At 45.2% G+C, this 17,763-nt stretch overlaps 1 protein-coding gene across 1 annotated transcript; it reads right to left on the bottom strand.

Annotated features, from left to right (window-relative positions):
* Positions 1–2,037: 2,037 nt before the first annotated feature.
* RNF114 (ring finger protein 114) lies at positions 2,038–17,245 on the bottom strand. The gene is made up of 6 exons (XM_082669619.1): positions 17,092–17,245; positions 12,872–13,022; positions 10,681–10,787; positions 10,249–10,363; positions 4,595–4,702; positions 2,038–3,863 (listed from the first exon to the last, which is right to left on the bottom strand). Exons 1-6 carry the CDS (start codon positions 17,229–17,231, stop codon positions 3,798–3,800), a joined length of 687 nt encoding a protein of 228 aa, XP_082525745.1. The 5' UTR covers positions 17,232–17,245; the 3' UTR covers positions 2,038–3,797.
* Positions 17,246–17,763: the final 518 nt, after the last annotated feature.

The following is a 17,763-nucleotide window of genomic DNA, read 5'->3' as shown; positions in this document are numbered from 1 at the left end:
ATTGTCGTTATTCCTGTACTCATTAACGCCCAGCTGAGCCTCATATGGGACATTCAGCAGATACTGTGGAAGGCCAGGGGATATTGCGAGAGGGAAAAAGGCAAGAGAGCTTCCAGGGATCACGTCGAGGGCCTGGGCAGGTCAGGTCCCCACCAGGCAGCAGCCATCTTACCTGCCCCCAGTCTCGCCCCCTCTGCCCGGCAAGTCCTGGCTCCTGCGCTTCCGGTTTGAGGACCCGCCTCCCCGCGCTGGACAGCGGGGCCAGCTTCTTTCAGGATCTTTTTGCCACCGTACCGGCCCCTAATTCTGGGCTGGAAGAGTCGCCACGGAAAGGAAGTATCATTGTGAAAGGGCTCCCTTTAGTTCCATTTCAATTCTAGGAATATTTACTGAGTATACTCGGGGTCAAGTACGGAGGAGAGTGGTGCACAAGACAGGTATGGTCCTTGTCCTCAAGAGCTTGTTAGTGTGCGAGGCAGCCATTAAAACAAGTAACTGCACAAATGATGATTTAATGACAAGGTGTGAGCTGCCTGGCATATGGCAGATGTTCAGGACATTTATTCTGCTAATATACATTGACTAGGGTTTCCAGACAATGGATAAAAATACAGGACACCCAGTTAAATATGAATTTCAAACAAACAAATAATTTTTTAGTATGAATATTCCTGGTGTTCACTTCCTAACTTGGGCAAATTACACTCCCATGCAATATTATAGGAAAGGGAGAAGGCACAGGTAGAGAAGGGATAAAGGGTCTAGATGCTTCTGTAAGCCTTTGGACTTCTGGCTTCTAGTTTCTTTATAAAGTAGGAGGTATTTACTATTTATGAAATAGCTACCATTTATTAATCCCCTACCACGAGGACTTAACAGCCTGTAATTATACATTTGATTAGTGTATAAATCCCCAGTGGCTAGCACAATCCTGGCTCATAATGGGTGCTTAGTAAACACCATATATGCCTGAATATAAGGAAATCAAGTTTTTTGGCCAAATTGAATGTGAGAGCTTTTAGCACTGAAGATGAAATACTTCTAATGCCTACTTATTTTTAATTACACTATATTTAAAACAAGTGTAGAAATATATTGTCTAGTCATACATTTTAAGAAATAGTTTGATCCACATCCACCTTTGACATCAGAGTAACTGACAATATCAGAGTAACTTTTAGTTATTTAAGTGCCCCAGGCACATCCTAGTCCTATTTGAGTTGCTCGAGGGCTGGCACTTCCTGTATCTTGTGCATGATGCTAGAACTTGAAGTCTTATCCCAAGGTCTAGGTACCCATTCCTAAAACATCTGATTCCCCCACAGCTGCTCCTCTTGGAGTCTTCCCTTCAATTCAGAAAGATAACTCCACCCCGCAGTCATTCAAGCCCCAAACCTTGGTGTCATTCTCTCACGGCAACTCCTCTCTTGCTTTCACACCTTACCCTCAAAAATACATCTGACGGAATCAGACAACTTCAGCACCCCTATGGCTACACGGCCCGAAGCAGCCGCTGTCTCCTGCCCGGAACCGCCAACAGCAGCCTCCCTGGTCTCTGCTTCCCCTCTTTCCCCCTGTTGTCCCTTCTCCACATGTAGGAGATAGATCCTATTAAAACCTATTTAAATCGGGAGGGGGAAGTATTTTCCAGACATCCTACAGCCAGCGGCAGAGTGCAGAACAGAAACACGCCCATGACCTCAGATGTTCACGTGTGGAACCCTCTGCTATGAGGTTTCAGGGCTGCCGCTAAGGCACCTGAAGTCGTTTCATGGAACACAGCCACTTCTTGCCTCATGGGACCTCCCAACATGGGGGGCGAGGGGGGGGTTCGGCAGGGAAGGGGGTTCATTCTCCAGACAACACAGGCCCGGTGAAGCCAGCCGGCGAAGTATCAGAGCTGAGATCAGAGCCAGATGGGACTCACTCATGACAGACAAGAACTTCCCCTTAAAAAGAGCAACAATCTTCCGGGAGCCCCCCAGACCCAGACTTCAGCAAATGGTGGTTAATGAAAACAGGCATTACAGCTTACCAGTTGGATAAATTATGAAATTTATTTATATTTCACCTTTTAAAAGCCAGAACATAACAAATGTCACTTTCTGGAAAGTCGTCTTATTAGAAATACATGAAGTGCACTTAATACAAGGAACTCAGTTTCCTGGTATCACCAGTGAGACCACCATCATCAGGTCCCGCAAATGAAGGTTTTGTCAAATTTCCCTCTAAACTTAGACTGAGATGAACTTCTTCCAGAAATTAGTGAAGAATCTGACCATAACATCGGGGCCCTCCCAAGCAACAGCACATTAGAAAAAGTTACTCTGCCCCCAAAGGGCCCGTCTTTGCTGGGCCCTGGGCACGTGCAGCTCTCGCTGGCAGGGAGCACAAGGCCCACAGCTCAGTGCACAGGCCCAGAGCCCCTTGTCATCTGAAACCTCAGCCACTGACCAGAAACAATGTCCATATTCAGACAAGAGATCTAACAAGGAAAAATGAACCTAGACCCAGATGCCTTTTGGTGGATCAGAAGCTCTGCTCCTACAGAGTAGACAGCCCTTAGCCTCGTATTTATTAATATTCGTGAAACAGTCGAACTTCAGGCTTCCGAAGGTATTAGCAAAGCAAGTTTCCAGTGGACAGCTTCCATTACCAACTGCTCCCAGGAAGTGTGCTGTGCCTTCTGAACAGCGTGTCTTGTCAGAGACAGCAGTGGCGATACCAGATCTCCCCAACCCCTCCGCTTTAGAAGGCAGGTCTTCACACACCGACTTACGTGTTGAAACCAGTTTTATAAGGAAACCATTCATGACAGAAAAGCAACACACAGTTTAATCTAAATTACCAAATAAAAGAACTAGTATCCACTGGAGCCCCCAAACTTCTTATTCATTTGAGGACTCCTTTTTGTGCTTCAAGGACAGGAACATAAGCAGGCTCCCCAGTAGAGAAGCAAACATAACCAAGTCACCGGAAAATACTTCATTAGTTTGAAAATCAGAACCAAAAAGCTATGGCCCTCCCACCTCACTTAGCTGACCCTCCTCCCCACTTATGGATAAATGGAGTTTAACTTTCCTAAGCCAGAAACACTTACTTTCACTAAAAATATGTGGTTACACCTTTATCCTAAAAAGGCACCATGCAGGCATTTAAGATTGAACCAGTTAATCCTAAGGGTGTGCAGGAATGGTAGGAAAATATCACTAAGCAAAACTTCCAGCACCAGACCATGTTAAGTCCAGAACATTCAGGCCAACAGGACGTGTGAAATGTTTCCCATGAGGTAACTCCAGCTTCTGGCAGCTGCTGCCAAGGACCAACTAACAGGAACTTGCACAGCACAGAAGGAGCTCCATCACTGATCAGATGCGTTATTGCCAGAGCTCACACCCCGGGGACAAGGAGAGGAGACGCTTGTCTCATCTGTGTTATTCATGACCGAGAAAAGGTCCTGGCTGGCTCAGAGGACCTGAGAGGTCAACATCGAACACGAGGCTCAAATGTGAAACAAGAACAGGTGGAGAAGCTGGGTTCCCTTCCAAAAAGGAGGCAGAAGCTGCAGGATGTGGCTGAGGAGCAAGACCAGACATGTGACAAGCAGGGTAAACAGTAGGGGAAGAGACCAAAGGAAAGGAGGGCTCTGATCTGGGGACCTGTTCCCCGTTGGAAGTGACCCTGTCCTAATACCACGGCTCACTTCCAGGTCTGTTGTACATTTAGGTGGAGGAGTCACACGTTTCCCGCGGAACATGTAATGGAAGCTCTGGAACACGAGCCCCAGCAGAGCCTGCTCACTGGTCGATGATGGAGCGCTGCAGGACCTGGTTCATCATGTCCTCCTCATCCACGTCGTAATCCTACGGGCAAAAAAGACGCTCGGCCTCAGCCAACTGTGCGCAGCTGCAAGAACTCACTTTCAGTTGGAGAAGCAGGGTATGTGAGCGGTGGCTCTGGAGAGGGGCCGGAGGCCAGGGGCCAGCTCCACGGTCTGCGATGCCGGCTGCATGACTCCGGGAAAGTGCTTGATCTCTCTGTGCCTTGGCTGCCTCATCCTGACGATGACCATGATGACGGCTCCCTCAGATGGAAGGGTGGGGACCAGAGACCACTTGAGTGAAGCCTGGCACAGACCAAGCATTCAGACCTGGAGCGTTCCGAAGTAAAAGCAGCCTTTTTGATTCAATGAGGCAAAGCTATCTATTTGGGAATTGCAGCTGGCGTTGCTGGCTGCATTACCTGAGTCACACACCGCCCAGCTTGCAATTCCTTAGCAGAATCACTTCCATTCCTTGCCTGGTTCCCGTGGGCACCTGAGCTTAAGGATCCTAAACCAGGTTCCATAACAGGTAGAAACCACATACTGAAGTGGACAAAAGTTTTGGAAAACATAAAATAAAAGCAAGCTTACTATATCTCAGTCTAGATGACTGGCCAGTTCATCTTAAATACCACACAGCTGTCATTCCAGGGAGCCCATCACATCAGTGACAAAACTCACCAAGGGGGCCCACAGTTCTCCAGGTAAGAGAAGGGAGGGAGCTGTGCCACCCCCCGGGGGAAGGAGTTAGAGCACAGGCTCCAGACTCACCACGAAAGTGTCGTAAGAAAACTGGTGCCGGCGCTGGATGTGCTCTATGAAGTTGGCGCTGCGGTAGTTAGGGTCTCCCCAGGGCATCGAGGCACAGATCGGACAAACCTTTCAATAAAGAAGCACGGTATCAGGTGCTGGATGTCTGAGCTGACATTAGCCCTCTGTGGCCTGTGTCCGGCCACCTTTCTTCCAGGACAGCTTTCCTGACCACCAGTCCAGGGCCTGGTCACATCTTCAAGTGCACATTCACATCCCAGAAGACACTGTCAGTCTCCCACTCGAGTCAAAAGGCTTAGGCCATGATACCACCCATTTTTGATCCCCTTCTGAGGTGAGAACACTGTGTCAACCTAGGAGGAGCCTAGACTACGACCTTCCAACCCAGCACACAAAATGATCTAAAAGCACAAAGAAAACCAAGGAAATGACAGATGAGCGACATCCCAAGGAAGTAAAACACAGACTTATGTGCTATTTTTATAAAGTAAATGCGCAGATGAGGGGGCTCAGGCTAAAGAGCCTTCATACAAGAGGTTGATTTGGGCTTTGAAGAGCGGGAGGTATTCGGAAAGACAAAGAGTACATGGCAAGAAGCCAATTAGTCTGGCTAGAATGGAGAATTCACGGCGAGGGGCAGAGAGGAGTTGGAGGGGGGGAGAAGCAGGCATAAGCGGTCTGGCTTGCCGACGGAACCCCACCATCTACAAGGAAGATATGTGACAAAGGGGGCTGACGTAAGATAAATATGAAATGGTTAAGGAGCTAGGCAGGCGGCTGGCGCTGTGGAGGAGAGCATGATCAGAACCAGAGTCTGGGGAGGAGGAGGCTTCCAAAGGGAAGGGCTGAAACACTGACATTTAAGGAGTTCTGCAGAAGGAGAGGGGCAGAACAGAGGACCAAGGGCTGAAGGAAGTGAGGCTTCAACAGAGACAAAATAATCAGAGGGATTTCAAGAAGCCAAAGGAGGTGAAAAAAAGGACAAAAAATTAGGTTGCAGTACCAGATACCACAGAGTAGTTTAGCAATATCTATCAAAATTATGAATGTACTTAACCTTTGACCAAATTAATCCATATCTAAGACTTTATTACTATTCTTTTTTTTTGTTAGGAAGTGGGATTCACTGATGGGCCTCAGTGAGGAAGGGACAGGGCCAAAGTCTCATGAGTGCCTCTGTCCAGGAGCCACGATTAGTGATGTATTTGACCCCAGAGCTATCTGGGATGAGCCACTTCTCAGCCGCCATGTCTTCAGATTCATCTGCATTAAACTTAGTAAATCCCCACTCCTTGGAGACGCAGATTTCCTGGCAGCCAGGGTACTTGAACTTGTCCCTGCACAGGGCCTCAATCACATGCTCCTCGTTCTGCAGCTTGGTGTGGATGGGCATGATGACTTCGCCAACGGAAGACTCTGGCTACTGTGCCCAAGGGTTTTCCCAAGGCACCCTGTACACCTGTCTGGAGCCTGGACTGGGGACGGCCTGAGGCCAGACACGAATGTCCACTGGAAAGCGCTGTCTCCAAGGTCCCTTAGGGCAACCTGTACAGGCAACAGGCTGCATACACTACCAAGGAGGCTGCTCTCTGCAGCCATTGCACACCGGGCCCCCATGGAGAAAAGAGCACGGTCGGCTTAACTGGCTGCAGGCTAAGACTTTATTTTTCAGACATACGTAAATACAGGCAAAGGTATGTTAAAATCTATGACAGCCTTTACAAATGTACTATGAAAAACTTCAGAACTATAGCAAAGTAGATAATAGTTTGATAAACCATCCCTTATCCTCAACACCTAGATTTAAGTTTGGCATACTTACTTCAGCACAAAATGAAGCATTTAAAAATAAGACACAACAATTCACCCTTAACTGTTTCAGAACAGTCCTAAAAATATGTGTTTCCCTTTACAAATACAGTACTATTTATTATCTCACCCAACGATCAATTTTTTTTTAGTAGCATTTAATATCCAGTCTTTAATCAAATTTTCTGATACCGTCTGGAAGTAACCTTGACGTTTATCAATAGGGGACCAGTTAAATCATGGTACAGACAAGTAATGGAAAACTGAGAAGCTCATTAAAAAAGAATCAGATCTACATGTACTGATGTGGACAGAGGTCAACAACATTGGTTACGGTGTGTAGAAATGCGCTGTCACTTGCATCCAAAGGGGGACAAAAAAGGAAGACGCACACGAATCATACATTTGAAAGCTAGAAATGTCACTGCATGACATAACTGTGTATTTTCCACACACACAGTTGAGCACTACTCAGAGGCCAATGAGCACCCGACAGAGATGTCTCTGATGCTGTTAAGAGAGAACTGGTTTAGGAGCCAGGACACTGGGTTCCAGTACTGGTTATGCACTAACCAGCTTCACAATGTGGGCAATCCACTTAGCGTGGGTGGTACGCTGGTTTCTTATTCACTTCCAGAAATGAGTGCAGGGGAGACAGTGGTAGGAAATGAATTTGAGTAGCTCTATCGTTTGATTTAACATCCGTTTTAGTTTTCGTAATTACTAAAACAGCTGAGCTTATCTGGCTAACTTTAAAATGGAAAATGGGTAGTGGGAGCAGGTGGTGGTGTTTGTGTGTCTGTGTCTAAGCTCATTTGCTCTTTCAATCAGTAATTAGTTATTAAGAACCATAACTGAAACATCTTGAAGAAGCAGCTGAAAACCTGGCTTTGGGGTGTTTTTCATAGAACATATCATGCTTAGTGCAGACAAAGAATGTGCACTGAGCAGCTATTCTGGAATCATAGGAAAAGAAAATGTCTGGCCTCAGGCCATCCCCAGTCTAGGCTCCAGACAGGTGTACAGGGTGCCTTGGGAAGGCCCTTGGGCACAGTAGCCAGAGTCTTCCATTGGTGAAGTCATCAGGCCCATCCACACCAAGCTGCAGAACAAGGAGCATGTGACTGAGGCCCTGTGCAGGGCCAAGTTCAGGCGCCCTGGCCGCCAGGAAATCTGCATCTCCAAGGAGTGGGGATTTACTAAGTTTAATGCAGATGAATCTGAAGACATGGCGGCTGAGAAGTGGCTCATCCCAGATGGCTCTGGGGTGCGATGGCCATTCCAGATTGGCATCTGCCTCAGAAACCTCAACACTCATCTATGTAATAAAGATACAGATCTCAGAAGGATGGGTATTAGTATCAAATGATGAGGCTGTTTATTTCTGAGAGAAAATAATCAGTTCTTTGTGACTGATCTCATGCAAGGTCGGCAGGCATGGTGTGTTGTTCTACTTTTACACTGGGTTTACTTCTATTATACAAAAATGACAAGTGGTAATATAATGCATTTCTCACATCCAAACATAAACTAAATTGCAAGAATATAAAAAATACTTGAATAACTGATGGTATAGAGGGAACCAGGAGTCTAGGGGAAGGGGCCACAGTCCACTTCTTATACAAGGAACTGACTACATACAAAGAAACAAATTTTAAAAATTGCAGCGAGGTGAGAGAAAACAAGGACTTAAGAAGACCAGCTGGGTCCATGGAGAATGTGATGCCAGCAGTGGACGCTGGACTCTAAAGGGATAAAGGAGAGAATACGGAAGAGACAGCAGCAGCTGACAAACCAAAGCCTGAAGGAAAAGAGAAACTGCAGGTTATATAGAGAAAACAGTAGACCAAATATTCCTCCCACCAATTAGACAGGGAAGACTGGGCATGTCTGAAGGAAAGCAAGTGTTACGAGCGGGTAGAGAGAAAAGCTGAAGGTGACAGGAGAGACATGGTGGGGAGAGGAAGCCTCAGGGGCAGGGCAAGGCCCTAGTCTCAGTCCTCTGCCTGGATCTGAGGATGCGGGCAGAGAAGAGGCAGACTTGCAAAGGAGCCTTTTCCTCAGCACGAGGGAATGATAAGGACACAGAAGGAGGGGTGCACACTCAAGCGTTCACAGGAACCCGGTGGGAAAGGCAAACAAGCAAAGCAGGATGTCTGTGAGCCATCCCATCTAGAGGGGCCAGCACTACTCAGAGCCAGCCAACTCTTGCCGGAACTTCTCACTTCTCAAATGTGGAGTATCAAGATTGAGAAATCTGCTAATTTTTAAAGGTTGGGGAAATGAAAATGGGTATGGGCCAGACAGGCTGCCAGTCTGTGACCTCAGAGATAGATCAGAGAGCTCCTGAGACAGAACGAACAGAGAAGAAAGGAACACACACCTGGTACTTGGAACTTAGTGAAAAGCAGGACTCACCATTATCTGTGGAAAAGATGGGGATAGTTCATGCCAGGAACTTAATGAAAAGAGAGTGCCCAGTACAGCCACCAGACAGTGTGTGTGTGTGCCTAGTGGCAATAGGGCCTGGCTGAAAACAGGGTGCTCGCTGGGCCAAGCCAGCCCAGTTCCCTAGTTTGGGGAGTTGGGAAAAGCAGGGGGGGGGGGTTCATCTGTGGAATCTGTCACAGCACAACATTAAGAGTCCAGGGAGCCCAGTGTAAAAAGTAGCTGTACTGACCAGAATTTGGACTTGGCAAGGAGTTCAATAGAGAAAATTCAAGGTATTCTCAAACAGACCAGCTGAATCTTAAGATTTAAGACAGAAAAACACCGAGTGCCATCAGGCCTAATTCTACTAGCAAAAAGCTCATGCAAATTCTCAAGTCTGTACACCATCTTTTATAGCAGTGGAGCTGAAGATCTGCTCATAAAACTAGCTACACAGTTCAACAGAAGCAGTGTGAGATAAATGGGAAAACAAACAAAACTATAGAGAAAGTTGTATTAAGACCTAGTCTGTCAATCACATTAAGAGGGAAGGGTAACACTGCTGAGATGGACCAAATTCAAACTTTTTTTTTTTTAAAGAAAACTACATGTCAGCCTTGATATATAAATTAAACATCAAAGGACTGATAAGCACTATCCTAATAATTTCATCTACATTCTCTTTCCCCACAACTATGAAGAAGCTACTCAAATGGAAAACGGTAGCTTTATGCAGACACCAGGGGATCCAAGTTAACATTACCAACAATGGGAACAACAAACATCACATGACCCGCCTGATGTATACCCGGAAGATGTAGCATCCCTGCTCATAATCATGAAGAAACAGACAAACCCAAACTGAGGGACATTCTACAAAACAACTGGCCTGTCCTCTTTAAAAATGTCAAGGTCATGAAAGACAAAGAAAAACTGAGGACTAAAGAGACATGATACCTAAATATAACACACAGATCCAGGATTTTGGGGCCAGGGGAGATTGCTATGAAGGACACTACAATTGTTAAAATTTAAACATGAATCCCAAAGTAGGTATTAGATTGTATCAATGTTACAATTCCTGAATGTGAAAATCAGACTCACAAAAAAATGTGGTTTTCTAAGAAGACGTTTACTTCTTCTTAGGAGATATGTGCTGAAGTATTTAGGGACAAAGGGTCACGATATCTGTAACTTATTCTCAAATGGTTAGCATAAAATATGTATATAGAGTATAGTTAAGCAAATATGGTAAAATCTTATTAATCTGTGACTCTAGGTAAAGGGTACATAGAGTTCATTTAACTAACCCTGTAATTTTTCTGTTAAGTTTGACTTTTTTTCCTCATAAAAATTCAAAAAACAACAACAAAAACCCACATAACAAAACAAAAAACTCCAAGAGTTACTCTTACCACAGATTTGGTGTCCGTGCTATGCAACAACCTGCAGTGTTCTACAAGTCCTTCTTGATCAAAATTCTTCTCCGGACAGTAAGGACAAGGGAAAGTATAACGGTTTGGGACATTTCTGGAAGATGAAAGGCAGGAAAAAAGAAGAAACCTCTCTGTGAGTAACTTTCCACATAATTTCAATCACTGTACCCTCCCAAAAGGAACAAAGTTCACTCAATGTGTCATGACAGGGGTTCTGATGATCACTTATGCATCAGGTCAAATGACTGAAAATAACAGATCAGCTAATATTTGAAGTGAACATGAGAGTCCTTCTCCACACCCATCCCAAAACAAAACCTTATGTCAGCTTTAGCCAGCATAACAATTATACCGCCACTTTCCAAAACTCATGAAGAAAGACGTCCACCTAAGAGAGTGAGAGTCATTTACCTTGGCTGAAGGGACACATCCTTGGTGGTGGCCTTCACACCTTCCATGATGTAATTCTGGTATTTGGAACAGGTAGCCACATGTGCACGGATCTTGGATAGGAAGAACTTAAGTAGGAAGAATCAGAGCCCACAAGTTAGTCAGGAACTTGTACCCAGTCCAACACAGTCCCAAAGTGAAGGCAAGATGAAAACTAGACCTATGTCACCCTGGCAAACAATCTCACCAGACTCCTGGCTATGCTGATGGGACTGAAACTCTTGACTGTTGCAGGGTTTCTGTTAATACCAAGGCTGATGTTTTACGTGACCAAACGAGGCTATCTGCCTCCACTCTAAAATCACTCGCAGGGAGGTTTGCTTTATTCATGATATGCTCTCTGCTCACAGAGACACTCCAAACCCAGTGAAGTTTTTAAAGTTTTCCACACTGGCACTTAAACTAATCTCCTTATGCAAGCCAAGAACCACATTCCATTATAAGTGCGGCAAAGAAAAGTGATGATTTACGTAAAAGGGATAAAGGCTAGTAATCCTAGTTAAACAATTATATCCTATCACCAGATTGTGATAAATGATCTTACAAAAAAAACCCAGAATCTGAATTCTATTTCTCTAATAAAATCTAGTCTTTGCAAGATGGAAAGAGAAAAGAAAACCCACAGAAGAGTGCTTCATCACAGGTGATCTAAAAAGAAAGAAAAAGTGTAAGGAATGAAGAAAGAGGACGTAAAGGGAAGATAAACATTTCTGGAGGTATAATACAATACAATCACTAATCTTTAAAATGAAGAAAATCAAAAGCATACAGAAATTTTTAAAAACTCATCATGCATACATAAAGAAAGATGAAGGTAACAGGAAACTTTATTTCAGTATCTTGAGTTTCTAAATCAAAAGAAACTACAAGGAAAAATATGTTTCAGTATTTGAGCTCTGGCTTACCATGATGCTTCTTTCTGTCTTATCTCCAGCTAAAGAACTTGACCTCAAGCTGTCTATCAAAGAGCTCCCAATTAAAAGGGACGGGAAACAGCCCTACTCAGAACTGCACCCACTGGGTACCCCTAGTGCTAAATCACTCTGAAAGGAAAGAAATGGTAAGGTATATCCATTTTATGGCTATTAAGGTGTTAAAGTAATGAAACTAAAATGCGAGGATGTCAAATAAGTCATTAAGTTAGAAAAAGTTTTCAAAAGTGAAAAGAACTTGTAGAAATATATATTATAGTATGATCCTATTTTGTAGAAATCTCACACTTGTGTTTGTCAATGGGCAGAAAAATATCTTGCAGCCTTCCAAATTGAAGCATTTTTAAAGAGGTCATCTCTGGAGTGGGGAACAAGCCTACATTAGTTTATATTTTTGTGTTGTCTGGAATTAATAAAATCATAATGATTTAAAAACCAATAATGCTGTGTATATCTCTTTGAAAATAAAATGTTGTAACCTGTGCAGTTACAACAGATGTTAAGATAAATATTCTTGACTCGAATATGGTCACACAAAAGAGTATGGATGCACGTCAAATGTTAGATATTGCTACTATAATCAAATGACTTCATATTGACCTTTGCACTACAATTCCTCCTCGCCAAGTGCTAAAAAGTTGAACAAGTTTTATATCTTTAGTAATATACATTATAAAATTTCCCCTCAGGACTTCCCTGGTGTTCCAGTGGTTAAGACTCCGTGCTTCCACTGCAGGGGGCACGGGTTCCATCCCTGGGGTTGGGAAACTAAGATCCTGCATGCCAGGTGGCATGGCCCCCCCCCCAAAAAAGAAAAATTTTCCCCTCAAACTCATTGCAGCAGGTAACTTTGAGTCACTGACTTCATTTTATATTTAAAAAAATTAAGAAATGTCATTCATTATATTCTAATTAAAACTGTGTATGCTGCTTTGGGAAAATGGGTCTTTTGCAGGAAAAAACCGGGACAACTGATTTCTATGGCTTTCAAAGCTAAACTATGTAATATACTAAACCAATTCTTAAAGGAAAAAAACCCCCACCACAACCAATTAAGGTTACCAAAATGCAACAGCACAGCCACTGCCACAGATAACCAGCATGCACACGTGCTGTTAGTCACTTAGTCACGCTCTAACTTCAGAAACGACGTGGCAACAGATCTACATTTTACCCATCTTATAGAAAGACACTGACTCTTCCGTTTTACTTCCACATACATTTTTACGGCAGCCATGGCAAGAAGTCTCTGTGCTCTCAATCTGCCGCTCGAGCTCCACAGCTCGGACGCCAGGTGCCAGAGTGCTGCGACACACCCCACAGACAGGCTTCTTCGGCTTCAGACATTCCTGCAGGCATGCAGAGCAAAAGCTAGAACAAGACATACAGAGAACCTGCGTCATGCATCGTGGAGACAAGACAACAAAGATGGATAAACTTTTAAAATGACATCAATGAATAAAAAACAACTTGCTCCCTGCTCTTGATTCAAATACTGAGTCCTTCTGGGCAAGAAAAGGGGGGGAGGGTGTTCCTTGCAACAAACACACAGGTCCAGCAACAGAAATAAATGCAAACTCCCATGACATGGCAGAAGGTGCTACGGCACAGTCTTCAGACCTTAGCCCCTGCCGCTGAGGGATCTTGGCGGGATCTCCTGAACTTCAGTTTCTCCTCTGTGAAGTGGAGATTGTCGTACCTACTTCTAGGATTGCTGGGAGGATGGATTATGCATAGCAGACTCTTACTACAGTGTCTAGCACATATGAAATGCACCACAAACAGACGCGGCTATCATTAGAGGTGAATGCAAAGCACTATGGAAACACAAAGTCAAGAGCAACAGTTGTGACCCAAGAAGGACAGAGCTGGTAAGACTTCAGAGGCAGCATCCGCGAAAGAGCCTTAAAAGAAAGAGTTCAGTGGTACAGGAGGGGAAGAATATTCCAGGCCCTTAGACTTAGACTTTTATTTCCTCAGATGCATCGTGAGTGTTTAACACCTTTCCTCAAAAGCAGTAGGGAGCCAGGTGTTTAAAACAAGGTAGCAACCAGACCAAATTCAAGTTTTAGAAAAATAACTCTGGCGTTATCAAGGACAATAGAGTTGCTGGTTTAAAAAATTTTTTAGATGAGGAAAGACAGAAAAGACTTGATGTAGAAACCAAACAGATGGCCAAAGGCAAGAAACCGTGAGGCAATAAAGAATTCAGGAAATGATTCAGGGGTAGAATCAGTAGGACTTGGCAATTTACTGAATTTGGAAAAGAAAAGAAGTCAAAGATGACCAACTTTCTGTCCGAAGCCTAGATAGGTGGTGATACTCAGATATGGTACAGAGAAGGAAGGAATAATAAAGCATGAAAATACCCTGGCTACATCCTCAACCTGACAGACAAGATAACAAAATCTGCCAGGAAGAACTCAGGACATATAATCAAAGGTAATCTGTGCATCTGACCATTTTTTACTGTCTCTAAAAATTTTCTTCCTTTTTGTTATTTAGCTAGATGTTAAATGCTGCTAGACAAAATTCTAAACCAGGATGGGAGAAAGTGAGGGGGTCTAATGATTCACAAGCGAGGGCACAGTGGTGAACTAAACAAAACCCCTGTCATCATGATGCTTATATTCCAGAGTAGGGGAAAACACAAGTGTTAACTTCAGATAGTGATTAAATATATGAAGGAAATAAAACAAGGCAAAGAGATCAGCTGCGGGGGAAGGGGGTCATAGAAAGCGTCTTTAAAGGGGTAACAGTTGAGCTGAGACCTAAAATTATGAGGAGAGCCGCACAGACGTGGATGAAAAGAGTTCCACAGAGATGACACCAAGTGCAAAGCGGGAACCAAAAGGCAGAAAGGAAGGTCTCTGAGGCCATGATGTGGTAGACCACGGGGAGAGGATAAGCGATGAGGTTAAAGAGGCAGATGGGGCCTTATGGCCATCACTTGTTGTACCTCAAAGGCAGATCAATAGAGTACCCAAGAGAGCACAGAAGATCCCAGAGAGCATAATGAAATCAAACCCAGCTTGTAGATAAAAGCGGCTCAAAGCCTCCCTTCAAGCATACACCAAGATTCAGCTCAGAGATCAATGTTCACAAGCCACTCTGTGCCTGAGTCATACCCGACGAACAAGCCTGCTTGTAAATGGCCCCTGCACCTTGGACTGGCTTTTAGTTTCCATTTCCTATTTATGGGCCTTTTTCTAGTTCAGCCTTCTAGATGCTCCACTTCCTGTTATACTGCTACTTAGAAAATCCTTCTCTTGGGCACCTAGCCACCTGCCATTCTCCAGCTGTATTCCACTAAGTTGGAGGGGGATGTAAAATTCAGGGCTTGAAATAAAGTTTTATAAAGATCAACGCTCCACGCAGCCGGAGCTGCAGTGCTGCTCACCTCCAAGCACAAAAGTTAGCAAAAATCAACCAGGCAGAGCAAAAAGCACTCGGCTGGAGCTAAGGGAGACTTGGCTGCCCTCACAGAGGTGTAGCCATCTGTCTTTAATCAACATTGAACTGATGAACACACGGAGCTAGTATGGTGAGTACAGAAAAGAGCCAAGGTTTGAATCCCAGTACTGCTCCCTGACCTCTGACCTAGGAAAGGTCCATCTGGCTCAAGGAAACCTCAAATTTTGCTTCTCTTCAGTTGGCAAATTGTGCTGGGTCAATCCTCTTCATAAATGTTAACTGTAAATGAAATCCACTGAATTAATCCAAAATTGGGTAAACATAATAATGAGGACTGATCCAAGGAAAAGAGGACTCAACCAGAAAGCTACCTAGGCTCCACTTCAACTTTCACAAAGTTTGCTTCCACCACTAATTTCTTAGTTCATTCGTTCCTTACTTGATCACTCCCCCTGTCCCCATCCCAGGTTTGATCTCTATAATACCTTCCCATTGCACAATGAGTTTTGACAAAAGTTTGAGCATTATTAGTACTTATTTATCATCAATTCACTGGACTGTGAACTCCGAGGGCAGAATCACCTTGTTTCCTACTGTGCCCCCAAATCTGGCACATAGTGAGCACACAAATATTTTAGCCAGTTGAACATAAGATTGGAAGATGGTTGCTCAGACACTACGCTGGGCACTTGGGACAGAAAGAGGCGCAAAACAGACATGATCACTACCCTCGTGATCCCTAAGTTTTGCTCTGTGCAAGGCTGGAGAAAGAAGCCCCAGGAAAGAAGCAGGGAGGTAATTTAAATGGGGATGGTGACAAGGGAGGTAACTTAAACTGGGACTTGAAGTCTGGAAAGGATCTGGGATAGAGACGGGGGAGGTGCAAATGAGGCAAGAAGAGTTCCAGGCTAATTGAACTGCAAACAGGAACAGCCTGAAGCTAGAAAGAGCTTGGTGCACTTGAAGAAGCAAAAAGCAGTCAGTGTGCCTGAAGAGCCCTTGCCAGGTGCCAACTGTTCTCTGAACTGGCAAACAGACACCTGCAGTCCATCTGGGGAGAGTAGACAATGGTGAACCTGCCCTAAGTGAGCCTCAGTGCCCTCACCTGCAAGATGGCCTCCAACCCTCTTCCCCTGCTGTAGTGCTGCAGAAATAAGAATGCCCATGAGGTCCAGTAGGTGCCTATTGTGCCTACTGACCAACAGAGGGGTCCTAAGACCAATACCAAGATGATGCCCGTGACGAGCACTGGGGAAGGCCACAGAGGAAACTCCAACTCCCAGTAGCAAGAGGTAGGTAGCCACATTTTCTACAGTTCTTTCAACTTAAGCGTCTGATGTGTGTCTGATGGAGCAAGGCTTAGATTCAAACCCAGCCAACCTCAAAGCACCTACCCCAGAACCTATACTGGACATTTTCACACACATTCTCTTCAGTCGTCATAAGCAGTCTATTAGCAATATGGAAGCTTTATAATTTCAAATACAATGAAACAAACCTCGTACCCAAGTAGGAATGCTAACAATCCCTATCTGCCAACTCCCCACCTCTTTCACAGCGAAGGGCAGACTGGTCAGATCTACATCAAGACTTCCCTTTTGTTCTTCTGGTCTAGTCCGGCGTTTCCCCAACTGTAGTGAACATTAGCATTACTTGGCACAGCTAGACACATGACGCCATATACAGTGTACTTCAGGGGCCACGTACAGACTATTTAAGAGAAACTGACTCCCCAAGAGCCGACTTTAGACCCTACCAAACCCCCAGCAGGGTGCGACTCCACCATCGCGCGTGGGAAGGAGCCTGGCAGGCTGCCTGTAACACAGCAGGCGCTCAACGGAAGAGCGGGATACTTGGGAGTAAGCAGGGCGGAAGAGAAGACCACCCCGCCAACTTCCACGGGCCTCCAGGAACTCCGTGTCCTCCCGCTCCCTCCTCGAGACCCTCCCTGCCGAGGCCTCGCTCCTCGGCTCCATTTTCCTCCCAGTCAGGCGCCCCCACGACCGGCCCCTGACCCTCCACTTACACGTGTCCACAGGGCACCTGCACCGGCTTCTCGTACACCTCTAGGCACACGGGACATGTGAAGCGGCCCAGGGGGTCGGCCTCCGCCGCCGGCCCTGCCAGCTGCGAACCACCATCACGGTCCTGCAGTTGCGCCGCCATCTTGCCGCCGCTCAGCGCAGGCCAACGGCGGCCGAGAAGGAGGAGCACGCGGGGGCGGGGCTAGGGGCGGGGCTTATGAAACGTGCGTCGGGCTGGGGGCGTGACTCACGGAACGTGCGTCGGGCTGGGGGCGTGACTTATGGAACGTGCGTTGGGGGCTGGGGGCGGGGCTAGTGGGTGGGCAGCGTCTCCTGGCCTCTCTGACGGGAGGGAGGGAGGGAAATCTGGAAAATGTGGAGCCAGATCCAGAGACTGGCTTTGTGGAACAGGCTTTGTGCTTCAGCCACTGTTTCCCAAATTTAAATCGTTATTACTATTACTTAAAATTTACTTATGCACTATTACTGAATCTTTCTCTTCAATCGAGTTGTTCTTTTTTTAAACTTCAGCAAACAAATTTTAAAGGGAGATCTGTTATCACTCCCAAGCTACAAATAGAAAATCAGTATCACATTTCTACAGGACACTGGAAAAATACAATGGAAACAATACAATCTTATAAATTCATGCTGGATACTGTTGCCGCTGAAAA

Source organism: Grampus griseus, assembly GCF_964374135.1.
Source record: "Grampus griseus genome assembly, chromosome: 14".
NCBI lineage: Eukaryota > Metazoa > Chordata > Mammalia > Artiodactyla > Delphinidae > Grampus > Grampus griseus.
The sequence above is the reverse complement of the archived record's forward strand: the minus strand, read 5'-3'. Positions and strand labels throughout refer to the sequence as shown.